The sequence below is a fragment of the Empidonax traillii genome, unplaced genomic scaffold, assembly GCF_003031625.1.
Source record: "Empidonax traillii isolate 1590-97213 ecotype Southwest subspecies unplaced genomic scaffold, ASM303162v1 scaffold201:size1909950, whole genome shotgun sequence".
Lineage (NCBI taxonomy): Eukaryota > Metazoa > Chordata > Aves > Passeriformes > Tyrannidae > Empidonax > Empidonax traillii.
In genome coordinates, this window is record NW_020955394.1 from 1,670,903 (window position 1) to 1,697,742 (window position 26,840).

The following is a 26,840-nucleotide window of genomic DNA, read 5'->3' on the forward strand; positions in this document are numbered from 1 at the left end:
GGGGGGGGGGGGGGGGGGGGGGGGGGGGGGGGGGGGGGGGGGGGATAAGAAGATCCTGTTTTCGGTCGCTGCCCGAGGAGTAATTCGGCGGAGCCGGCTCCATATTCCCGGGGCCGCGGCGGCTGCGGCGGGGATGGAGCGGGCGGCGCGGGCGGCGTAGCCCAGCGCGCACGGGGGGGCCGCGGGCAGCGCCGCGCCCGCCGCCGCCGCCGCGGGGCGAGGGCTCCCCGGCCGCCCCCGCCCGGCCAGCCCCGCTCCCTGGTACCGGGGGCTGCTGGGGTTGTGTCCAAGGCCTCCCCCTCCCCCGCGTACACACTCACACACACAGACACACGCACACACACACACTCACACACCCCATCTCCTCCTGCCGCCGCCGCCGCCGCCGCCGCCGCCGCCGGAGAGATCGGGGATCGCCCGCGGCCCGGCCCCGCTCCCGGCTGCGCCCCGTGCCCGGGCGCATCGCACCCCGCGGGGGCTCGCCCGGCTGCCCCCGGGGCGGCGTGCGCGGGGCGGGGGGTGCGGGAGGGCGGGGGGACACACGGCGGCTCCCGCGGCGGCTCCCGATGGCTCGTCCGCGGCCCCGAGAATACAAGGCTGGAGACCTGGTGTTCGCCAAAATGAAGGGGTACCCGCACTGGCCGGCCCGGGTGAGTACCGCGGCGGGGGCGCCCGGCCCCGCGCCGCCGCCCCCCTCGCCCCGCACCGCCGGGCGGGCACGGCCGGGCCGCGGCCACGGAGCCGCCGCAGGGCCCGGCCCCGGCCCCGCCGGACGGGGGGCCGCGGTTCGCGCCCACCCCGCTATTATTGTGCATCTTTTCTTTGATCTGCAGATTTCTCCCCGGCCCCCCGGGAGGAGGAGGAGGAGGAGGAGGAGGAGGAGGGAGAGGAGGGAGGGAGGGGGGTGAGCGCGGGCTGTACCTGGGTTGTTATCGCGGGGAGGAGGCTTGGGGAGCCGGCAGCCCTGCCCGCATGACAACGATGCTGTTTATTATACGCCCTCCCTCGCCCCGGCCCCCGGCTCCCCCGGGGGGCAGAGGGGCCCTCGCGGCCCGGGGCAGGGCAGGGCAGCGCGGCCGCCGCCCCCGGCCCGGCGCGGCCCAGGGACCGGCGGGGACAGCGCTGCGGGCCCGGGACCTGCAGGGGAAGGGGCACGGGCTGGGGCAGGGACAGGTGTGCAAGGGGGAGAGAGCTGGGGTCAGGCTGCGGATGTCCCCGGGGCCAGTGGGCGCGGGAGGCTCAGCTCGGCTCGGTGAGTGAAGCGGGATCTGGCTCTGTGGCAGCCCCCCAGCCCAGCTGCCACCCCTCCGCACCCGCGCTTTTTGGGTATCGGGCCTCCCGCCGCACCTTGTCCTCTAGTGGGTTGACTTTCTTTCATAGGCCTTTGTCATTTTTTGTTTTACGCTGCCATGATACAACTGAGGTGCAAAGGCATCGTGGGCATTTGGCGGTCAGATAAGGGCTGGATTGTGTTTAAACAGCCACTTCTGGTGCTGCTACAATAACGCGGGGCACAGCTTTCTCCAGGGGATCTGTTACCGCGGCACACTTACACTGCCGGTCCCTTCCCTCCTCTTTGGTCACTGTTGTGTAAACTCACTGAGTAACACGTGTTGTGGGAACTCTTGGCAGGCATCAACCAGTGAGTCTGTATTTACTTGTCTTCTTCAGTCTTACTGGGATGATTGGGTAGTGCTTCATGCCATCATTCTCTAGTCAAGGAAAGTTGCTGGTCTATACAGACTTTAAAGAAGATAGTGAAGTGTTGTATGCAGGGAAACAGAGAGGAACAGGGTAAAGATGGACTGACATTTAGCATTACCCTTGACAAGAGAGCCCTGGAAAAGGATGGGTGTAAGTGCTGGAAAGGCATCCTGAGCAGAATTGAGGAAGCAGAAGTGGTGTTGAACAGCAGACACTATATAAGGAGGGAAGGCCAACACTGCAAGCTTAAGCAAAGGTTGGTGAAAAAAAGAGTAGCGAGAGGGTGCTAAATATCTAGAAGCCTGTAAATAAGGTGGTGCATTCAATTATTTTGGCAGAGCAGGCTAAAATTAGCATGCAAAAGGCCGAACATAATCAACAACGGGTTGTGGTTTTATAATTCTATCATTATACCAGTTGGTGGATATACTACCTAAAAAATGGCAATTTATGTCAGCAGAACAGCATGAGCCACTGAAAATTGACTTCTTTCCTACCTCTGTCATGGTTTAATTTACTGTGAAAATTTTAATGTGAACAGTTGAGACCATTACCACGTTGAAGCATGTTAATCTCTTTCCTTTTTGAGCCTTTGTAAAACTCCCATTTGTTTACTCAGAAGCAGGGCCTTTGTTTTAATGGCATTTTCTTTCCTTTCAAAAAATCATTATATGCTATACAGCTGGTCATAGCCTTTGACTGGATTGCTAAATAGATATTTGAATGGCAATAATATCCAACAAAGTGCATCTTCACTAGGAAAAAACAGGTGTGCTGTTCACATTGCTCACTTCCTTTGTGCAGACTAACAGGATGTAAAGTTCAAGTGAAGACAAAGCAGTCTGTAGTTTTAACATGACTTAGCAAGTAGAGGCAGAAACTGTGGAGAGCCCAGAGTCTACCACTGGGTAGGAAGACAGCTGTCAGGCCAGGGGACCATTGGTACGGGGTGTTAGTTCACCAGAGTATCAGGAGGCACAGGATGTGCTCCTGTAACTTGTGATGGGGTTGCACACAACTTCCTGGTAGATCAGGCTGATGTCTGCTTGACCTAATACTATCATGCTGTCTTTACTAAGACTTTTCTTCATCTTGGTTGCCAAGGTTTGCCTGATGCATGCTTTCTTAAGTAAAGGAAAAACCTACTGAGGACATCAGTCTGTATTTTGTTTCCCAAAAAACATTATTGCGCACAAGTAAGGAGAAAATAAATCTTTGAGTTGAAAATGCAACTTAGATACCCTGATTAACTGAATGCCTTTTATCCAGGGGATTCACTTGTTTCCAGATCCTTGAGTGGTTTCTAGCTACTTCTTTATTCATTATGCAATTAGTGTGTTTGATCTTTGTATTCTCGTAAAAACTTACATATTTCATGCTAATATAGTAGCTTAATAATAAGAGTAACAATACATTTAAATGGCAGTGTTATTGCCCCTACCAAACGGTCTTTGGCATCTCTGAGACCTTCGGCATGAATTTCCTGTCTGGGGACAAACTTCTTAAACTGTGTTTAATAAACCCGAGAAGTGTTACAGCAGGACAGAAGTGCTCTGCCTGCCCTTTAATGAAACACTCAGACATAACTGGCCTGGCACAGAATCCACAGTGTACTTTTGTGTGCATGGGTAGTGTCATACAGAGCGGGATCCCAGAAGCTCCAGCGGCAGCAGTGCAGAGCTGGGCCCAGCTCAGTGACTCCTGTCTCTCACTAGGTGGGCTCTCACCGGTGGGCTCAGCCAGCTCCTCGTGGCCCAGCACAGCAGACAAATCCAGCACAGGCAGCAGTCTCTAGTCCTACACCATTAGCTTCCCACCCCCTCTCTTTGGAGGTATGCTGATCTAGAGTTCAACAAGAGCATGACCAGCAAGCCTGACTTCAATCCCTGTGAGTAAAGAGAGAGAAACCAGGCAGAAGGTGCCTAGATAGTGATGATATGCCAGAGGACCACTGGAAAATTTTTTCTAATAACTGATGGTGTGTTGTAGCAGTCAAACTGCATTTAAAGTTTCTTTGTGGGTTGGTCTTGAATTAATTTTAAAGGGACCAAATTTGGCACACTTGGCCAAAGGGGTAATGGCAGATACTTGATGTCTGAAATATGTCACTTAGTTCTTATTGCGTGTAAGGGCTGCTTTGCATTTCGGTATCACATATTCCTGTGCAAAGCCAAAATTTCCTTTGGCTTGACTGGAGGACAGGGAATAGGTTTAGGGTTTAGGCCCCAAGAATTGTATTGAAGTTTAATAATAACGGTAGATTAAATGCAGACAACAGTTTGGTTTAACATGATTTTTCTGTTACTCTGTGATGTCTGTTGTCTTCAGATGCTCATCAGAAATGCAGAATAAATACCAACTGGCCAGGTCATCAATTGCTGTAATCCAGCAAATAAGCAATTGTGTATTCAGAGTGCCTACAAAAATAGAGGGAAGATGCCATTGTGGTTAAAATGTAGAAAATAAGAATTCAATTCATTGTACATTTTCGAGTGGTCTTTGCCTTTGAAGCACTAAATCCTCATGTCTTACTTCTTTGTTTATAAAAGACAGTTAACAACACTTTTCCCTTTAAAAAGGTGTTTTAGAGTGGAGACAAAATCACTAATGTTTATGAGTTGCTTGGCTACTGCTGTGATAGGAGCTGTATTAGCACACATAGACAGAAAAATCTCTCTCTTCAGATACCCTAGTTTATCTAGGATAGATGTCCTGGTTTATTGAGAAATTACCTCTTGAATAGTCACCCAGATGAGATAAAAGGGGAAAACTGGTGGTAGATTCAGAAAGATCAATAATGGTGTTTGTTTTATGAGTGACCCTGAAGAAACAATAGGCACTTAGTTGCTGAAATTAGCTGCTGATTTAAAAATAGGAAGGAAGCTGCTAATGCAACTGTAGAGAGCAAAGAAAAAGTCTGTAATGGCCTCAATAAAATAAGAACATGCCCAAATAAGTGGCTGGTGCCATTATTATACAGAAATCTAGGATTGTACAGCTGGGGAGACAAGAACTATATTTGGGTAAACACAAGTAGTTTGTGGAGGGATGGTAAAATTGGTTTAGGACAATACAAGAGATCCAAGCAGGTAAAACAACATATTTTAGTGTCAAACATGTGGATGTTTAAAGCTGTCTAGAACATTTTGCGTTGAGAGGATAACACAGCCTTTAAAGTGTTGGTGTCACACTAACTATTATAAAGGTGCATTTACTGTCTTTGAGGGCTAATTTTCTATTTTCTGGACTCCTGTTTGTCTTGTCCCATTCTTTTGTTGCTACTCTGAATTAACACATACTTGAACTCTGAATTTTCGAGTTAGCTAACAATCCTCATATTAAAAAGCGTCTGCCAATAGCAACGGCAGAACGGTATTTGGGGCACTTCAATGTGTTAGAGTTGCAAATGGATGTGAAATTCTCAGTATATTGCTTAGAGTAATACGTAGTAAAAGCTGTCATTTTAATGGGAACTAGTGTCTGTGGTGGGCTGAGCATCATAAATGTAATGATTACATGATAGTTTTTAGCTGAGTGCCTATTTTCAGTATTGTTGACTATGTCCTCCCTCCGACAAGGCACCAAAGTGAGGCACTTGAAAGTATGAGCTAAAATAATTCCAGGGAAGGGTTTAAAGCTCAGCTCATCATGTTCATTGAAGTATGGCTGGAGCTAATGGGTTGATTGTGGTGAAGCTGTAGGTGTAGGACCAAGGCCCATCTTGTGACATAATTTGGTAAAGTACAAGGTATTTAACCAGGTACAGCTTCAGTCTGTTATAATTGTAAGTATGACAGCTTGAAAATATCAAAATCTCAAACACATTGTAGAAGAAAGATTTGGCATTTTAAGTGTTTGATATTTAAAACAGACCATTTATTTTTGTATTAGTGTAAGGATATGGTAAGGTGGGTCTTTCCCTGGCAGGGTTTATCTTTTTTGGCAAAGAATGACAGACAAAAATCATATTAGATCCAGAAAACTTCAAAGGGTCCATCGGGAATAGACAACAGATCTTTCTCTGTGTTTTTCTGCCAAAACTCAGTCTGCAGTCTTTTGAGCTTTTCTCTTTGGCCATTTGGGACCTGTCCAGTCCTTCACCATGTGCTTTTCTCCTTTTTCCCTTTCGGTTGCTCTGGTTTATGACCTCACTTTTGCCGTGTTACTAAATATGAGCCTCCTGTGACTTCTCCTTTACCAACTCAGGACTTCTTCAGTCTCTCTCCCTTTTTAATTATGTACCTCACTCATACATCAGTCCTCAGAGATCTGCAAGCAATTTTTCATGGCAGTCTCTGTTTGTTCCTTTCTGAGATGAGACATGATTTGCTGATTACTGCAAAGGTCTGTCTTATCCTGGGAACTGATGGTGAGGTTGTGGCTTCTTCAGGCAGCACTCCCATGACTTCTGCTGTGGTGCATCAGAAAGGAGCACATTTCAGGCAGTGAGTCCTTCATGGAATTATTTTTACTTTCTAAACCTTCTGCACCAGGTTGACACATGTTGCTTAGACAGCATTTAAACTGTTATTTGCAGATGCCTAGTCATATTCTAGAGTAAATGTGAGTACCTTTTCAATGACTTCATCAGCTCATTGAGTACTAATTCCTTCATTTCCTAAAACAAAAGTAACAAGAATGAAGCATGAATTCTCCCAGTGTTCGGAGAGTAGGGAACTTCAGCAGCTGATGGTCCTTCTCTATCCTCCTGCATTCAGTTTTAAGTGTGAATTAAAAAAGGATTTCATGTGAGGATTGTAGCCTAAAATGTCATAACTTTTATATATGAAGTTGAACCACAGCTTATGGTAAAACCTCTCCAGTTGCTCTTGGTTGGCAAATGAATCAATTTGGGGCCAAGATGTTCTGTGTTTGTTGTTAGCACGGCAGGGGTATATGGGAAAACATCTTTAAAATTGAGTTCTTTAAATCTCTCTGTTGTTTTTTTCCCTCTTTAATTAGTTTAAATAACTAGCCCCAAATGTGCAAGTCCAATCTTTTTGTGTAAATGACAATAGATGAATACATTTTCTCCTGCAGTGTCACGATTTTAAGTCCAAATGAAGCTAACCCAGAATAAAGACAGTTGTCTCACGAGTTCTGAGGCAATAAGAGCTGAAGTTTTTCATACCCTTACTGTACAGACTTTTTGTAAAAATTTTTCCTTGTTACTTTGAAGCTAGTGAATAATTTTCATCAACTGATTTCATGGAAATCATTGGATACATGTTTTGGCTGGAGGAAGGGTGCCCATTTCAATGAAATCTGGAGCCTGTCAAGTCAATCTGTATATTCCTACTACAAAAAGATAGGAGAGATATTAGTTTCCCCTTCATTAGTTGACCTCTTCTTTTTATTATTGTGTAAAGAATAGGCCCCCCAACTGGAATGAAGTTTTTGTAGACAGGAAAATGAGGACTGAGTTTTCAGTCTTTACTGTTTGTTTCCTGATTTTTCCCATCATGATAATGCATTAACAAGTCTTTCTGCATTTAGGGTAATAAAAATCTTGTAAGCAAGTGGTTGCCGACAGTAAGTATATATAATTGTCATTTGAGGACAGATGAAAGGATTTCCTGATGATGCTGGAGAAGTGATGACAATGTGGAGAGGTTGGACACTTTAACTGTTTGAAATGGTGGTGTCTGAGCAGTGAAGACCTTTCCACTGTGTGCCTGAGAGACAGACAGGAGAACGAGCCTGCCTGAGGCCTCTCGGTAATACTGTAATTTGAGTGATAAATATAGCAACAAACACTGGAAAGTAGTTTGTGTGGAGCAGGCAGGAAGAGGTCGTGGAGCCAGCTTTTTAAAGGTGTTAGGAATTAACTGAACACCAATACTTTCCTGTTCCTTTAGGTACTTTGGTACAAGTCTGCCCTTGTGTCATCTGTATCTCTGCAAGGTCCGTGTGTGTGTGTACACATCCCTGCTCTGTGCACAGGTACACCCTGCCATGGCAAAGATTAGATGCTTCAAACAGGAGTGGCACGTTGCCATGGTAGGACATCAGTTGAGTCTGGACTCCAAGAGAGGCAGCATCACCAGAGAAAGGCCCAGTATTTCATCTGAAGCGCAATAGGAGCAACAAGGATGAACAGTTATTTGAAAGATGCCAAGAAATATTTGGCGAATGAGAGTATCATGAGGTAAAGCTTCTAGAACTTAAAGAAGGAAACAAATCCTTCTTCCTCCTCTTGGGAAGGTCTCTGCAGTACTGGCTTTACACATCTGAGATTGTTTCATTCAATTGTGTAGCAGCCAGTTCTAAACCTGATACCAAAACTGGACATAAACTGCAGATTCATTTCCAGTTTTCCTTTCTTCTACTCAGACTATTTGATACGACAGGCTTGATAATACTTTTACCTGAAGGGTATATGAGACCTGGCATTGCAGGTTGGTTTTGTTTGTTTGTTTATATTAATTTTTTGTTCTAGAAAACAAAAGGAAGGTAAGAAATTTGAGTAAATACTGCAGCATCTTAACAAAACAGTGAAGTTCCCATGTTATGATGTAGTTCCTATTGCCCTGCTCTGAAGTTCCCCATCCTTCAAATGGTCTCAGGTCAACCCAAATATTATCCTTGGCATCATTGCTGCTCCAAAAAGACACATAATGTCCTTGAATTTCAGAAGGATGTTATCTCTGCCTCCTGGCCTTTTGTAAAGCCCTGCTGAAATCTGAAAATGCCTTCAGAATCAACATAAAGGGAGGAGATGACGTTTTACTGTGCTCTGGGCAGCACAGAGCTCAACATTAAAAAGGACAGGTGTCCATAGACTTTGGTCTCTGCCTTAGAAAAGTACATTTAAATCTCTTTCAGCTTTCCATTAGCAGACTGAAAGGTTAATTAGCATACATCTGTAGCTCCTACAACGCAAACTGGAAACAACTGTTTATTTTGCCTTGCAGCAACGTGTAAAAAACCTAGAGAGAGGCTGTTTGCCAGCTCTGGTTTGGCTGCTTAAATAGAAGACATAATGTAACAAAAGGGGGAAAAACAGGGCAAGGAATATCATACACCAAAGAATTTCCTTAGGACCATCAGTTAACAAAACATCATACATTCAGGAGAGTAAATAGGACCAGGGAGGAAGGAAACAATTCCAGACTGTAGGACCTTACAAATATCTCTGTAGTGTCACCGATGTCAACTAGGAAACAGTGTGTCAGCCTTTAAAGTCGGTAACTTTGTTCTCCTTGGGCTTGGAAGGCACCTACCTGTGAAACCACTTGCAACACAGAGAATAAAACCACGCTGAAGGAACGAGTAGAAGAAACTTTTAAGTCTGGGAGAGCTCAAGACACAATTGCACAATAATGCAAACCATTTCTGGGAATCAATCCCGGATCAGACTGGATTACTAAATGTACTAAATATAAGTACATATTGAAACTTAATAATAACATAGGGAGAGACCTTACAGAGATGTGTAGCATCAGTCTGGAGATGCAATCCAGGTGGGAGAAGCAGGAAAGTACAGATAGAGGAGCAAATGCTATAATTGCAAAGAACAGTTCTGTAGCTGCTGTTACTCCCTTGATATGTTGACGTGTTTTGCATCCAAAGTCATTAAATTAAAGCAGCTCTTTTCTGCTAGTTTTATTTCAGCTCTACAGGTCTTACATTTTACAATGTGAAAGGGATACTGTGAACCCCTTCTTTTAATTCCTGAAGGATGGGCTATTTTCCTCATCTGGAATCTCCTCCACATGAAGAAAACAAGAATCCAGGTCTCCATTCCTGGCTGTTACCCTAGTCCCTAACCCGTTGTTTGGTAACTAGGAGACAGTTCCTCCAGCTCCTTCTCCACTTATCCTTTGGGAAAAGTTGAGAGGTGGGGCACTTATGGTTCACCTTCTCTATGGCACTACCAGTATCTTGCCTTGCAGCAGCTGTGGGGTGGGAACAAGGGAGGGAGGCACTGATGGAGGAGTGTTTGGATTAACATGGGCCATGGGTTGACTGTGCTGACTAAGCAATGTCAGGTGATGCCAGAAAGCAGAGCGCTGTGTGTTGTATCCTTCCCTCTCTTGAGTTTTGCCTTTTCCTTTCCTACTCCTTGTGCAGAGACCACCCAAGCACGATGGCTATGGGGGGCTCCGGAGCCAGCAGGCACCCCCCTGCAAAAGTGAAGCTGTCCATGCATGGCCTGCCTTCCTTCTTTGGGACAGAATTTTTTACTCAACCCTGTATGTAAATCAATCCTGCCAGTCCCACTGATTGCTTTTGGTGTGTGCATTGCCCTAAAGACCTGCATTTTTCTGTAGCTTCCTACAACACATTCCCAGCCTGTATGGCCATGTCCTGCACTGAGCCTGGATCGCTCTCCTGGGTGCAGTTGCACCACATGGGGTTCTCTGCCCGCTCCCTGGCAGGACCTGTGTTTGTATGTGGGGATTGCTGCAGATTGCCTTGACCTTTGCAGCACTTTGGTTGGTCAAATGTATCTTGTGGTCCACTGCTGGCTTCCCGTAGTATTGCCGCTTCCAGCTTTCTCTCTCTGACATTGCCAATCCCTTTTCCCAGATGTGTTAGCCTTTTCCTTTTACAGACAGAGCTTCTGTTTACTTGCAGCTCGTATTTCTCACAGACCCAGGACTGTGAGTCAGTTGTCACTGGGTTTACGATCACTGGGTGTAGGGAAGTGACTGCGTGTTTCTGCATACACACCTACAGGCATAAAAAACTGTCTTTGCCTGAATATCTGCAAAGGTTTCCACCTTGCTGTCCCAAATGCCTCTTCCAGAACATGGGAAAAGGTGTTAAGGGAAGCAGATTCTGGCAGGGAATACACCTAAGCAAGGCATCTCATGCTAGGCATTGTGTCCTACTGTACTGGCATGTGTTTATCATCTTTTTCTTAAACTAATTAGTTGCTAGTTGGTTTTCAGCCCAGATGTTACAGTTTCCATCTGAGCCAGTGTAAATTTGTGTTTCTGTAAGGATTTCTTCAGACACTGTTATCTGGAATCCAATTAAGTAGCGTTCATTCAGGATTAATCACATATGGAAGTGTTTGCAGAACTGAGGTTCCTGTGTTCGTAGCAGTGCACCATTACTGCTGGGTTTCATTATCCCCCAGCAGGCACAGTCTTGGGCATTTCATGTGTTCTGGGAGTAACCCTGCACAGATCCTCTGCGTGGCTGGAGGCTTTCTGTCCTGGTTGTTATGGAACAGCAGAAGGAAGATGATACCTATCCCATTAGTCTGTTCTCTAAAGACCATGTCCCAAAGGCAACGAATGAGTTCAACTGCATAAAGATTCCTTGATTTCAATAAAACTGCTTACATGTGTGCTGCCGTGCCTGTAGAAACATAAAGTAGGACCAGAGCCTAAGGGAGAAGGCAGACATTCATCTTAAAAAAGAAAAAAAATAAAAGATGACATTCCTTACTGCAGTGCCTCTCCAAATACCAGGGCTTTTGAAAGATACTAGTGGTGCAGCAAACTCAAAAGATAATTCTTTTCATATGGCGTCTGGATCAGGTGACTTGCATATGTGCACATTTTCAGGTACCCCTTTTGCTGCTTTTTATCAGGAGTTCTTTTTCAAAATCTTGCTCTTCTGCAAATTTAAGTTTTCTTTGTCACAGTCAGTATTTCTATCACAGCTTGTAGAAGAAGGTAGTATTAAGTTAATAAAGTTATTGAGCCTTGAGGTTAGAATTTTAATGTCTGCAAAGATATATCACCAATAATAAGCTTGTTCTATCTGTTAATGTTTTGTTTTATTTGCATTTATTTGAGAGACTCTGCTTGGGAGCGTTTTATTGTTTTTAAGGTAGTGGGTCAGTTTTGTGAACAGATTTTTTGAATTGGTACTGCTGGTAAAATGACAAGAACTCCTTGTTGAAAGATGAAAACAGATTAAAGAAGATACATTTGTCAGATGGGGCTTTTCAGCATTAAAATGCTCTGAATGTTTTCTCCTTATCTTTTAGAAGATGCTTTATGCCATCTCCTGCCTTACAAATGAATGGATTCACCTGTGTATATAATTGCCATGTTATTGTGCTGGCTGGGATCTGATCATACAAAGACAATGGCTTTGTTTATGCTGCCAAACTGTATGCCCAGCTGTGCTTGCATGATCAAGCCTCTAGCTGTTAACTTTCTAGAAGCCCATAATAATAAAGATTTTAGTGGCAATATGTTCAGAAGAAATGCCAGCTTCTTTAGCAGATGTGGGAGCAAAAATAACAATTTTTTAATGAGAAGCTTATACTTTTTCTGGGACATTTGCTGCTGGATGATGGTGTTAGTTCACTTGTTTGTCAAATGTCAGCAATGCAGCAACCTGGTATAATGAGAGGGGTGTCAGGGTGGGTGCCAGGGCAGATTTATTGAAAAGGATGACATCATGAATGCCACATGTGAGGCTTAATTGAGGATCTTGACAGGTAAAAGCAGTGTGAGCTAAAACTCTTTGGTTGTGGAGCATGGCTTGGACACATCATGTGTCATCACCAATGCATTAAAAAGTAAAGGCAAGTGACAGACTTAAAATTTTGAATACTGACTGAAAGGTTTTTGGTTGGGTTTTGTTGATTTGTGTGAGGTGCATATAAACACTCAGCCTGGATACCAAGATAAATGTGTATGTGCAGTGTTCCCTAATGTTCCTTCTAGCTCCAGATATGGGTATCACTAACCAAGTCCTCTTTTATTTCTAGCTGTCTTTTCCCATTTATTTGCACAATATGAGTTAGAATAGTATGCTGTTTCTTTACAGTTGCTTTTTAAAACAAAATGGTAACCTTTTAAAGCATGCATGGAGGCCATTCCTGATTCATAGGTGAAGTGTTTTAAAAATTTAATAATAATGTATGTGGGAAAATAGTTACTACAGTTCCATATGTGTCATTGGTTCCTTGACAGTCTGAATCCTTAAAATTAATATTCTGGTTGCCTCTTCAGGTCTGGTATAGAAATGAAAAACAGTGATGGCCAGAAGTCTTTGGTCTTGTTTAGAGATGGAAAGTTAGAGAAAATCAGAGGAAGACAGAAGATTCTGGAGTAAACTTTATGGCATCTGCAGCATAACTGCAGCTCAGTTTCTAGGTTTTGTAGGTCACTTGTGATGATGGCAACTCAATATTCAGAGAGGTTATTTCAGAGTAATAAAAACCATTTACATATATGTCATATATCTCTTCAACTTAACATATTGGATAGGAAAGATAGGATGTTAAGAAGTAACTCTTCATTCTGCAAGTATATAAACACGTAGGCAACTTCAAGCCCGTTATTAATCCATGTGAATTAAAAGAGAGTACTCACATGCCTAAAACTCATATTAAGTGGTTTTGATGTAAAATATATTCTTTATAATATAATGGACTGCCACCCTAGCAAATCTGGTCACTACCCTATTGATGTGTTCCTCTTGTCCCTGACATTAATGCCACTGACATCTCTAAAAATACATCTTTTTGTCTTTCATGTTTTCATTATTTCATTTGAGTTATTTTTTTCCTAACATGGTTTAGTACTTAGGGTTTAAGTTCATAGGTCTGCATGTACATAATGGAGTGCCTTATAAGCTGCTGCTTGAGAATATTTGTTTTGGGGTGGGGAGGATTTTTTTTTCTTTTTAGGAAAATGTTCATTGTAATAAGTAAGATTGTTAATCTTGTAGGAACTATTTAAATAAATTTCAGAAATGTTACATTTTGGTTCAAAACTAAATGCAAACTCTCATTCTGAGCTTTTGGAAGCAGAAAAACAGGCAGGTGGGGAGGGGTATGACTTGGCGTGGAAAAACTTGTTCCTGAGTCTCTTTAGGCAGACAGATTAAAATTCCTAAGAGTTTAACGTAGACTGGGGGACTTTGCAGAGAAGGTATTTGACACTGTAATGACAGCTCCTGGAAATCTGAGCAGAGGTTGAAAGGAAACCCAGTAAAAATACTGAAGCTGGGTCCAAGTGCTGCACAGAGACCACTGTGACTCAGTGAATCTCTTTTCATTCCACGGTTTTAGCAGCCCAATTGACACAGGCAAAAGTTTCATCTTAGCAAAAGTCTTTGTGTTTAATTGGTTGCTTTGTGCTGTAGATGGTAGCTGAGGGTGTGGAGCAATGGAAGCAATTATTTACAGACAGTTGGTAGGTTTCTCGTGTCCATAGGACACTGAGCCTTTCTGCAGGTACAAGTTCACAGTTTGTCAGCAGAGTAAGTGGGAAAGCCTGCCTTGGCAAAGTGGTTGCAAATCACTCCATTTCATTGCCTTTGCAATCAGATTTCATTGCTTCTCATTCCCCCCAGATTGCATACATCTTGTTGTTGTATGTGTTATTTGCATCTCAACAAAATAATCGACCTGTGTGCCGGTGATACTCCGTGATTAGACTTATCCCATAGCCCCAAAATACAAACTGAGGCCTCTTCCCTGCTCAAGGCTCCCAGTCCATTCACTTGAGCACCCTAAGTGCTGTGATTTGGTGCTCTGGGCCTGCCTGTGCTTCTGCAGTCCCCAGCACCAGGCTGGAGTGTCACCTGCACCAGGCTGGAGCGTCACCTGCACCAGACTCGGTGCCTGCAGAAGGTCCTGTTTGTGTGGCTGCTGTGCTGTGTACACAGCTCAGAAGGTGCAGCCTGCCCGAGCCTGCACACAGGTGGGTAGGTAATAGGGTAAATTAGTTCATGATCCTGTGAGACAGAAGTTTATGTTTGAAGTAGTTGCTTAAATCCTGCAAATAGATGTTCTGGTGTGAACACATTAAGACCACGAGTCTTTGTGTTCTGGGGGTCCACAGAGAGCAGCATAATGAAGACAAATACATGCTTGGCTGTGTCTCCATTCCCTCTAGAGGACTGGTAGGACACTTGTACTCTCATCTTTTCTGCTGCACCCAAACTCAGAGGGTTGGAGGACACTAAAAATGTGCTTTCAAGGGACAAAGATTTTGTGTACTTTTCCCAGGTAACAGTGAGCATTTTTCATATGCAGGCGATTGTTCAGTGGCCAGGAGTGTTTCAGTCCCCTGATAGATCCCTCAGCTGCAACTGACAGTGAGAAAACAGGTCACAGAGGACACAAGCAGGAAGGTTTTCTCTACTCAAAGGCCCAGATAATAGTGGAACCTCCAGAGTCTTCAGCTTGAATCCTCCCTAGCAGGAGCCTGTGGCTGCAGCAGGTGAAGCACTTGTGAACATTGTTCCCTTCTTTGTCCCTAATGTGTGTGTGTGTGTGTGTCCACCCTTTCCAAACTGGAGGTTGTGTTCTGGGACCTGCCATCTCCATCGATCACGTTTCCTTACCCAAAACAATTTTAGCCACAAGCTGTAGTGTCAACAGGGTTTTGTGTATTTTGTGGGACCAAATGCTGCACAGGGAGGCTCTGCATTCTTCAGCCTGGAAATATTGTGTCAGTCCTATTTTTTAACTGACTTTTTTGGGAAGTAAACTACATTGGAAAAGAAATGGTAAATTAAGCCAGCCAAGTCTAGGAGACTGCAATCTTCCAGAAATTTGTCTACCTTTTGCCTTTAAGTGTGCCAATATGAGTATAAGGACTAGCAACACTTCTTTTAATAAAAGCTTGGACTTGGAATATGGAGCTCTGGATATGTGGAACAAACGAGCCTCAAGTATAAATTTGCTTGTGTGTATTTGACCAAATGTCAACGCTCTAGGCCAGCTGCATCTAATTGAAAAGGTTTTGATCAAGTTGAGTGGCCAAAAAATCCTGCCTCATGAATATAACATTCTTAAAACCAAACAAAATCAATGAAACAGTAAAATTTTAGTGTAAATATTGGAAGACCAAAAAATATTCTGTGATCTGAAGAGTTCTTATACCATCCATCCACTCCTTCTAGCAGATGAGATGCAGAAGGTGGCAGGGTTTATCTCAGCACTTTGGGGAGGAAGATGATATGACTTTTCATGTCCCTTTGGCTTATAAGAAGAGAGTGGCAGGATAGAAATACATGTCTGTGGATGTCTAGTCCCTAAAATTTCTCATTTGTTGATGTCTTAGCTGGTTAATTATTTTTTATTTGCTGTATGTCTTCCAAACACGTTTTTTTATGTGCTTTTCTTGCACACTTGAATATTTCAAGACAAAAATATTTGTGCTAAGATGCCACAGGGTACCCAAATTTTGTCATCAGAAACTGCTTTCATTTGGTGTTAGTGAGCTCACTCTGGTTTGCTTGGGTGGACCTACACTGCAAACAGTATCCTGATATCTGAGGAATAATTCAGACAAAGGAGAATCAAGCTTCACTGTGCTTAAAGGGAAGAAAAGTAAATGCTAAATGCCTCAGAACTGGCAATATTTGTTTATAATAAACAACCTCTCCCCACCCGTAAACAAATAAAAAGTAATTCCTTGAGCCATGTAACTTAAGAAGTTTATTTTTCTCTGGCTTGCCTTTATGTGGATTTCCTAGTGTCTGATGTTTTGGTTGAGCCCGCACTGCAAGCTGTCTCTCAGCATATGGACTACTTGTCTGCCCATCTTCTGTTGGACAGCCTATTTATCACAAAACATGGGGAAACTTAATCTCTCTTTGGCCTTTCTCCTTTCCTCTGGTTTGGCAAAATTGTCTGATGTGTCCCTGAGTTATTGCAGGTAAAAGTCAGACTGGGAATAGTGTGATTACATCCTTTTCTTTCCTTAGGGAACAGACTGGTAAAACAGAATCCCAGTGGTAGCACCATTGCTTCACTCTCAGTGGCAGGGAAACACTTCCTTTGCAGAACATGGAGCATTTTTGCAGCAGTCTGACTTTGGGATGTGCTCCCTGGGAGGATTTCAGTTTGGTAACCTGAAATGCAACCCTGACAGAGCTTGAAGTATGTGTTACTAGCAATACCTCTCATTTCAGCAGTGGACCTCAGGTGCTTCCTAGGGAGGACAGTCCCATAGTCCCTGTTGGTAAAAGTGAGACTGAAGGAGATGCAGAGATGAGGGCAAGGTCATCCCAGAGGCCAGTGGCAGAGACAGGACTGGTCTTTGTGTTCCCTGAAACTCCTCCTCTGACAGTCTTCTGTCCACCAGCCCCCAGAGTGCAAGAGGACTTGAATCACATGACTAGATCAGTTATCTACAAAGTCATGCATATAGATACCAGTCACGCAGAACTAAGCTTTGGCCCCATTTTCATATTGGAGATTAAAGCAGCTCTGCAGAAAGTGTATTTCAACTTTCTGTCTTAAAAATATGCTGCTAATTAGGGATGTAAAGGGGCTGAACTCAGCTGCAAGACTGCTGATCTTTGCTAGTGAGACACTGCTGCCAGCATTGTTTGGACTCCAACTAACCCTTCATTGTCTTCTATCTCGTTGAGGTCCTGAGCATGCACAGAAAAAAAAAAAAAAAAAAAAAAAAAGGAGGATTGATGTCTTTATATTGTCATTTCTGGCTGTCTGTAGGATACCCTTCAGCCATTTTCAGCAGTGCTCAAAAGTATGCTCTGCTGTTTTTAATCTTGTTTTGCTTTTTGTTTTTGCTGGTGGCACTCTTCCATGCCCAGAGACTTTTTTAATTTTTACTTTTGTAGCTGTGCAATTCCACCTTATTAAGTTGCATTCTGCTTCTAGTCTTACCGTCCACAGGGTTATCTTTTTTAATGGGTGAAAAAGTGCATATGCCAGCATTCCACACTAGGAGTTCAGGTATGTGATGTACATTGGGGAGTTGTGCTCTGCTTCAAATATCAGTCCTGATAAATGAGAGAAAAAGTCAGCAGTCTCCAATCAGCTTTAGTTGGATTGCTTTTCAATTTAAGTACTACAGAATGTGAGTCACAATTTTTAGCTTGAAGCAGGTTGGATTTCTTTTTTTTTTTAAAACATTTTAGGATCCTCTGGGGGAAAAAAAAAATTAATATTTTACATTTTGCAGAACAGTATTTTAAATAATGGTTTAGAAAAAATACTGCCATACTTCTGACTTCCAGTAGCATTAGCTATTAAAAAATCATAATAAATCCATTGGAATAAAAACGTTGCAGAAAAGCAAAATATCCTATTTTAATAATGGATTTTGAAGAGTATTGCTTTTATTCATGTAGAGTTCTGCTAATAAGCTAACTGCAAAAGATCAGGCTGCTTGCATGTGTTGGGCAATAATAAGCAACTTGAACCACTTTCCAGCAAAAATACTATAGGCCTTTGCTCGACTGCTGTGCAGCGACTCCAGGGATTTCAGTGGGAGATACTGATCTCGGCAGTGCTTCTGTGTGCTTTTGCCAATCAAAGGCATTTACAGTATGTCAAAACCATCAGTGATTACTGCTCTGCAGCTTTAATTCCCTCTTTTTGAAAAAAATAAAAGGACTTGTTCTTGCGGTTTCTGTGCCCACATAAGCATCTCTGCATGCTGATGTAAAGTTTTCTTTTCTGTACATGGGGGCCTGATCAGTATTTCTGCATAATACCTTTTTTATTTCGGTGTAAAATTCTGTTGGAACGTAATAGAACAGAGTCTGGTCTGAAAGCCACCCTTGCAGCCTGGCATTCCTGCTCCTGAGCAGCAGCTTACCCACAGCACAGAGATTTTGTGATGCCATTCAACGTGACACCTGCTGCCCCTTCAAGTGGAAGGAGGCACATCTGGAATGCCCTTCTGCCTTGGTGGGCAGAGCTGCCCCTTCCTCCACTGCTGCAGTAACATCAACCTCCCCAGAAAGCTGCTGTGCCCAGAACAGCAGAGACAAAGCCCTGCCAGTTTCTCCGTGTCTCAGAGAGACATGTTTCCCATTTTGCAGGGAATGTAGAGCTCTGCAGAGCAGAACACCCGGGAGGGGGTGCAGCTTCCTCTGTTTCTGCACCAGCCCTCCCAGGGAGCTCCTCCGCCTGTCAGGAATATGCCACGTTATCCCGCAGGCAGGCACGGGGATGATTTGTGCTTCTGGGAGTCACTGTTGTCGTCCTTCTCGCTGGGCTATGGCTCTGCAGCGCCAGTCCAGCCCACCCAGCCAGCGCCTCTCTCCCCAGGGTCCTTAACCTCATGGCAACCGGGAAGGGAGCGGTGCGATGTGAGTGCTGCCAAACCCAGCCCGTGACAGCCAGCGGGAAATACTCCCTGAGAAGTCAGCAATTACTCAGCACCACCGAGAGCAAAATATTCGGGCTGCATATACATCCTAACCTGTAAGCTACCATGTAAGGATCCTGAAGGATTTCTTGCTTGCACACTGGTAGACCCTAGCAACACCGTTTGATAAAGCCCTGCTCTGACTTGAGAGGTCCAGTGAATTTTCTGTTCTGTGTTCTTGACCCTAGGAGCCTGGCATTTGTTTACTGAAAAAAAACCCAAACCCACAGTTACATCTTTAAAGCTCTGCTGCTTGGTTGGCAAACAAATGCTGGGCAGTGCAGCTCTGCTGAGGTTGTGCAAAAAGAAAGCAATTGTTATTCATTAAGCAGATGACAGCAACGGGAGCTAAGGGGATAAAACTCGAAATCTGAAACCACCTGCTTTAATTTTAGCCATAATTGAAGCGGCTGCCCATGGTGTGGCTGATGCACGTATCAGATTTGCACGCCATGCGCTGCTCTCACTGATTTCTGTGGCAGCTCCAGCCCCCTGTCTGCTCTGGTTCAGGAGGGGAGGGAGCTCCTGTTTGATTGCAGGTTATAACGGGTACTTTAGAATCTGTTTGTTTCCTTCCAGGAGCAAAATGCAGTCGCAGTCTGGATCTCTGATAGACAGATGCTTTAGTCATTAGTGAGGTTTCTGTGACTACAACACTGTGTCCTAGTATGGGTGCACTTCTCTCTTTTGTTCCTGGTTTGAAGCAGCGATGCTTTTCTTGCTCTTGTGCTCATGCGCTCACTCTCTTTCTCTCCCTCCTCCTTCTCTCTGTCTGTCTTTGATCTTGCTGATATGGGGGAAAATATTGGATCCAAATCTGCAGCATATTTAACCAAAACATCTTACAGAATGGGAATGAATTGTGGCTGAGTGCAGCACCAGGAGGCTGCAGTATGGTTGCTTGTAGTGCTTGCTTTCTGCTACAACAAAGCAGCAGCAATCATCTTGGAGTGCTGGGGTTGTTTTGCAGCTGAACAAGCACTTAAAGGCATCACATTCACAGAGGGCTAAGGTGGCTTCTCTGGGAATGGGTGGACTGTTCAAAGCTCTCCTCTCACAGCCTCTAATGCAGGGATTTGTGTGAAACAGGTAAAAAGGAAAAGGGATCTTTCCTAATGGCAGAGAGAGTCGCATCCTTCACTAAATTCCCTGGAGTTTTTTCCAGAGTTAAATGGTCCTAAGGTAACACTGTCACTCCGTTTCCAACCCTGTTACAATACTAGCAACATAAGCTTGAGAGCTGGGGAGCTCTCAGCAACATCAGAAAAGGCAGGAAAAGTCTTGACCTCAGCTGGAAAGGGAAATGTTAGAGTGGGAGCATTAACAGTCTATCCTTGAACTGTTTAGAGCAGATTTATACTGCATGTATTTATATATGTATGCCAACTCTCAAAAGCTATGAAAAACTTTTTTATGGTTTCCTGTGATGAGACATAGTCAGAGGGGATACTTGGATGAATAAAGAAATATGCCAAGAAATGGGGAGCAGGTGAGCTACGTGACAGATGTGTGTGCTGTCTTTTGTTGATTTGGTGCTGTTCCTTAGCTAACAGAATTAAGTGCTGGGAATAAGACAGAAGGCTTAACTCCACTTGGGATATCACATAGGAGAAGATCCTCACTGCTTTGGAGCATAGCACGTTGTGTGATGTAAGATCCCCATTCCCTTCTGATCAGCATTCCCTACTAAGCATGTCTTCATTCCTCCCCTTTACTGATCATTTACAGCTGTTCACTTTATTTCATGAGAAATTCTGAAGGCGCTGAGGCAGTAACTGGACTGCTCTGTAATGCAGCCCAGAGCTGGCACCGTGTTTCAAGTGGCCAAATGAGATTTGCACTCAAGTCCCAGCAAGCAGTGTTCATCTTAGTCAAAGGAGTCCACATTTTTCTGGTATCTGGTATCTGGACATCTTGCTGTTGTAATAAAGAGGAGGATGGCTATGGCATCCAGACAGTGGAGGTGTGTTACCCCTGTACTTGGTAAACTGCCAGCACAGCCTTTTTTGGTCTAACACGTAGATACTTCCATCTTTCAGGAGACATACAATGTTTTGCAGAGTGGGACGTGTTGGTGTTTTTCCCCTGCAGTCTTTTTATCACTCTTATAGTCTAATACCTGTATGTAAATCATGAATTAGTGAGCAAATAGAAACATTATGGGCACTTACTTAAAAGACAACTAGTTAATGTCGGAAAATGTTGAGCTCTAAAATAGCATCTTTGACAGTCTTTCCTCCATGTATTCCTGATGATGAAGAGGGCACCAAAAAGCCTCTCATGTTGTTTCAGTTCTTCTTAAACACAGCTGAGCTAAAAGTGAATGCATGCATTCATCTTCCACCAACATGTATCTTCCTTCAATGTGCATTTAAATAATGGATTCTCTTTTTATTTATCAATTGATTAGCTTTGTTAGGTCAAAGAGGTTGGGTAACTGCTGTGCCCACAAGGCATGTGACACCTCTGACCATCACAGATTGTCTCCTGCAGACTGTGCCAGGCAGTGAGTGCATGGTGACACATTGCCAGTGTGTCAGAGCTCCACCATCCACACCCCTAAGCTGTGCCACAGGAAAGAGATGGGGAATGGTTTGGAAGTGCTCTTAGATCCTCCGATTTTGGTGACGCTTCAGAGAATTTCCCACATAGACCTAAAAGATAGGCATCAATTTCTTTTGCAGAAAGGAGTCCAGTTCCACATGTGGCTCTCATTTTTTCATCCCCAAGGAGTGTCCTTGCAGAAAGACCAAAAGGATTTGAATTCTTACAAAAGCTCATACTCCTTTGAGAGCTATGTAGCCAGCAGATGCTTTACAGTGAAAGAGAACATCCTTTGAAAACAATCTGTTGCTTATTAATCAACAAGAAATCAGTGTTTGGGGTTCTTTGGCAACAAAAGAGAAGGGAAGCACATGTGTGCCTGGCCTCTTGAGTGAAAACATGCAGGTTCCATCCCTGTGCGCTGCTGAAGAGCAGATTTTGTATAGCAGTGTTATGTCAGCACTTTGCTCTCCGTTGCAGTGACATTTGGGAGGATTTGATATGCTTATTTTGAGTCTGAGTTGCCTTAGACCAGGCAGCAAACCATTCACCTGCTGATGGTGCTGCCCTATGGGTATCTAGATTCATTAGGCTCTCTTTTAGCCGGGGAGTTCTCTGGACACTTAATTTCATACACCCACATATGCTCAGAAGTGCCATTTCTGGGAAGGCAGGCTCTTAGATCTTACTTAAAGCTGTGCTGTGTTTCTGGTTTATGTGGGTAGGCACCTGGGCTCTCTGATTTCTATTGCAGAGGAGTGCAAAATTAGACATGGACAAGAATAAGCCCTTGGCCTCACCTCCTGCCTCACAACCGACACTCTCACTCAAACATCCGGAGAAGGGGTCAGGGCACTGCTCAACATGAGAAGTTTGTCCTAATACCAGCTATATCTCAGGAGAACACCCTCACCATCCCTCTCTTTGCTTCTCTGCAGCTGTATCTTGAGAAATACGGGCCAGGGATAGAATGTGAAAGAAGAGATAGATTACAGAGGGGCGCAGTGACCAAAAACAGTTATCAGGATGCTGCAGGGCAAGAAGAGTCCCTGGCCCTACTCCCTGGCATGCATTATGCATTTTACATTCTGTGCCACCATCATCACAGGGAAGAACCACTGAGAGATTGTCCATTTTTCCAGCTGCAGAGTCTCAGAGATACCATCTGTTCTCCATTTGTTGCAGAAGTTACTGAGGTGGCTGTGTGAGACAGGCAGGATTGCTCTCTGAGTTTCAGTGCCTTTGATGAGGCAGCATCTGAAGTTAACACTGAAATTAAGCAGACTTGGTTTTATTGCCTTTGTGTATTATAATGCCCATGAAATCTTTAAAACTTTGTGCCTTCTCCTGGGTCTTCTGTTGTCTCCCTGTAGCGTTTCAGTCATATGCTGACTTTGTCTGACCTGTCTGCCTGATAAACCAGCAGCTGCCTCCCCTTCCCCTCTCCACTACACAGTGGGACCTCCCAGGGCTGCAGGATACCTGGGCCAGCACTTCCACGGCTTGGTAGGGATTCTTGGATGAAGGACATCACTTTTGGGAATAATCCTTTTTCCACTGCTTCCTGTCTTACAGATTGATGAACTCCCTGAAGGAGCTGTGAAACCTCCAGCAAATAAATACCCCATCTTCTTTTTTGGGACTCATGAAACGTAAGTGAATGAACGTGATCTTTTCCTTTGAAAATGTCTTCTTCCACTGCAGATAACATCATCTCTACTGATTTTATTGTAACAAATCCTGACAGAAGCCATTGAGAGCCTAGAGATAGGTCCTATGAGCCCAACACATTTGTGCTAAATGGAAGTGAAACCTGAAAGCAGATGGGAACGCTGCTGCCTGTGTGGTGTACCATAGTCTAGGCATAAAAGCCTGTATTGCCTGTAAAGAAACGTGTTGGCGTGAATTTATTAAAGGGTCATCTGAGCTCAGAGCCAGGGGCAAAGATTTTTTTACTTGGATGTCCATGATAGCAGAAATCAAGCTGTTGTATTTGGACACGTTTGAGTTCGTGTCCTGTGTGAGAACTCGCTTGGTGGTTTGTGATATGAAAGGAAGCAGACCCTGGAGTCTTACGCAGTCCTCACAGAGCTTTAAAATATGTGCATTCCTGGGAGATTTGTGCTGGGGGTATTGTAGGATGGAGCTCACAGAAGTGATAGAAGAACTGAGCTGGCTGAGCTCATAGGGAACAAAAGGAATCAGAACACAGGAGGTAAGTTAGGTCTCGTAGTAATTGCTACAAAGTACAGAGTTTCAAGATTATAATGTACATGTCTCTACACTATATCTGAGGTAGGCAAAAAAATTATCACAGTTTCCATATTGCATGAAATATTAAATTAAATTAAAATTTAATTTTAAAACTTTTCCTTCCCCATTTGCAGGGAACATGTTTTCTAGAATTCCTTTAAAACTGGGGAAAAATGAAATTTGAAATTTTAGTTCAATATTAGAGGCTTGAAGTTGTATTAAAAATTCATTGTTTATTTTTGAATTTTAGTATTTCCAGAACATGCTAAGCCCCATATCTCATAGATCACATTTTATTTAAAAAGATCTTTAAAGACTGTTTCTGCTTAATAAAGCTCAAAATAGCCTCTCTTTAGTTAAAATATTTCTTCCTATTGCTGAAATGAAACAAATTGATATTTTGATATATTGCAGTCTACTACCATTGCCACAAAATAATCTGAAAAGAATGAAGTTCAAATAAACTTGTGATGCTTTCAAATCAGAAACCAAAATGTAATTATTTTTTGAATGGAAACATCATTCTTGAGAAACATTTTAAGAGAAAAATACTGACCACTTTTAAACAGGAAAGCAGTTTGTAGTTACTACCTTAAAAATTTAAAAAGCCTAACTGTTAAAAACAAACTGTAGATTGCAGCTCCTTAGTTTTATAGCAGAGCAGTGGAAACTTATACTCTCCCAATGGCAATGAATGTCTTTCAAACAAAGATGTAGACAGTTTTTCAGTGTTTACTGTACATAAAAGGCCGTGGAAACATGTCCATACATTACTGTTGAGCTAAATTAAGGTAGCTCATGGTAAGTTTCATACAGTTTTCCTTTGTTATTTGTATTAGAACTGTTTGTATGTATTTTTGACAACAAGGAGACATCTCCTAGTATTAGAAAAAGCATAGATAACATAATTTATTCAGATCCCTTGCTCTACTGTAGCATTTAATATTAAAGCAACATCTGTTAGTTTGGAAATCACTGTTTGGCTTTCAGGTAGAAATGCATTCTTGGCTTTGTAATTATATAATTGAGATATTTCTCGATGAGCCAACTGAGTGTGGATCCCATGCTCGTGTGGAGTTAGAAGAAAGTTCTTTCCTCAGGGACTTGTCATCTGATTCCTTTAGCAACCAGTTGGCTCTGCACTGGCAAACTTCTAGGCCAGTGAGATGATTTAAGTGAATGGAACTTTGCACATTCATAAATGCTGGGCATAAATCAGGCATTAATCAGAAATAATGTTTACAGCAAGGAAGAAATATGATCCTGTGATTAAGGTATTAGACTGAGATTGAAGATAGCAGGTTTTCCCTCTGTACTCTGATCTCAGTTTGAGTTTGACCTTGGGCAGATCCCTGTACCTCAGAAGTCCATCTGCAAAAAAGGGCAACTTCCCAAATTTGTGGTGAGGTTACAACAATAAATATGTTGTGCGTGGTGGAGCTCCACAATCCCATGGTAATGGAGACCAGAGAGTTAAAGTTAATTGCAAAGATCATCAGGAAAGTAGGACAGTGATTATAGTGAAGGACACTGGGACTTGCTCAGCTCCAGTCATTGATGACACAGAATCTTCCACGTGGAAATGAAGGGGTCAATTTACCATTACTGTTTTAATTTAACTTGTGATTAGCTGCTCTACTACCATGATACAGAATACAGAATCCAACAAAAACAAAGTCATACTTTCTTCAGTTTTATAGAAGAAGTTAGTTTTACTGTAACATACATAGAAAAAGAAGGATAAATCATCACTTTGCCTTTTTTTTTTTTTTTTAATTATTTTTCCCTGCATTGTGGTGACTTTGCCTGAAATTAGTTGGCCCAGTGTGTAGCTGACTTAGGCAGCAGCAGAGCACAAAATCCCTCCTTTGCTGTGCTGTCTAAAAAACTATTTGGCCACAAGCACCCTGTGTGTCTCATTGTTTCCTTCTATTACTCATCTGTCTATATTCATCCATTGTTTTTTGTCTTATATGAAATTATAAGATTTTTGGGAGAGGGCATTTTTATTGTGTTTGCACAGAATTTAGTATGTGGGGGGGCTTATTCAAAAAAAAAAGCTCCCAGGCTTACTGGCAGCATAGATAATAATAAATGCCACTGCTTTTTCTGTCTAGGAGTAGCAGGGATAAATTTTGGCCCCTGGATCCTACGCACACCTTACATGCTTTAACTGTCCACATGGCATTTTTAGGCCTTAGTGGATTTGTAACACTAAGATTGGAAGTTTGGTCCCTTGCTATCGCAGGCAATTACATCATATAATCCCTTTCCTAAACTGTTCAAGTCCCAGCTCCCAGCAGTAGTTAATATAATAAAGGAGACATGTTTTAGTTGTTTCTAGAGATGATTTTGCTACAGCAAACATCAGGATGGTGAGCCAATCCATTAAATCAGACTCACAGCAGTAACTCAAGGCCAGTGTGATAAACAAATAAATAAAACTGGAAAATAAATTATGGAATGAGCAGAAGAATGGGGAAAACATTTGCACTGTTAATGTTTTGGGTTTTTTGAAGAGGAGGGTTTCAAACCCTTTTCTGAATGTTACCTTTGTTAAAATGCAGTGCGTTCCTGGGGCCCAAAGACCTTTTCCCATATAAAGAATATAAAGATAAGTTTGGGAAGTCGAACAAGCGAAAAGGATTTAATGAAGGCCTGTGGGAAATAGAAAACAACCCTGGAGTAAAGTTTACCGGATATCAGGTAAATGACTTTCACATCTACTCCTCCTTGTCTTTCTTGTTTTCTTCTTTGAAGACTTCTTGTCAGTGTAAACATTGTATGAGTGATGTGGAAGGTCCTGGTTTTGGTGGAGCAAGAAAGTTTTACAGCTTTGGTAATCATGTATTGTAAGGACAACTACGGTCTCACATGCTGTGACAAATGGAACTTTAATCGTACTGCAGAGCCCTTTGCTTTCTGTGATATTCTGGGCTGGTGAAGTGGAAAATTCTGCAGCAGATTTCGCTGAATTAAAAACAAAAGGTTTTATTTACTCCAGTATAAACATGAATAATTTCTGACTTCTTCTTTCTGTTGTTTATTTTTATATCAGGCTTGGTGAATTTTACACAGACCTTAAGGTCACTGCACTTTTGATTTTTACATTGGTAATGTATAACACGTAGGACACAGCTGCCAAAGCTGAGGGGTGAGGAGGTGGAGGGTTAAGCTGCTGTTAGGAGACAGTTGCTGCTGTACAACAGCTCTCCCTGTTGGGTGTCCAGAGCAGAAAGTCAGTGAAGCTGGAGGGGTAGAAGAGTACTTGGTGGGCTGTAT

General features: G+C 43.2%; 1 protein-coding gene across 1 annotated transcript in view; it reads left to right on the top strand.

Annotated features, from left to right (window-relative positions):
- The first annotated feature begins 216 nt into the window (after positions 1-216).
- HDGFL3 (HDGF like 3) overlaps positions 217-26,840 on the top strand; it is a 38,480-nt gene continuing 11,856 nt past the window's right edge. The window contains exons 1-3 of the mRNA XM_027887053.1: positions 217-650; positions 22,881-22,957; positions 26,126-26,264. Of these exons, the coding sequence (XP_027742854.1) occupies positions 567-650; positions 22,881-22,957; positions 26,126-26,264 (300 nt within the window). The 5' untranslated portion in view covers positions 217-566. The remainder of the gene's footprint in view (positions 651-22,880; positions 22,958-26,125; positions 26,265-26,840) is intronic.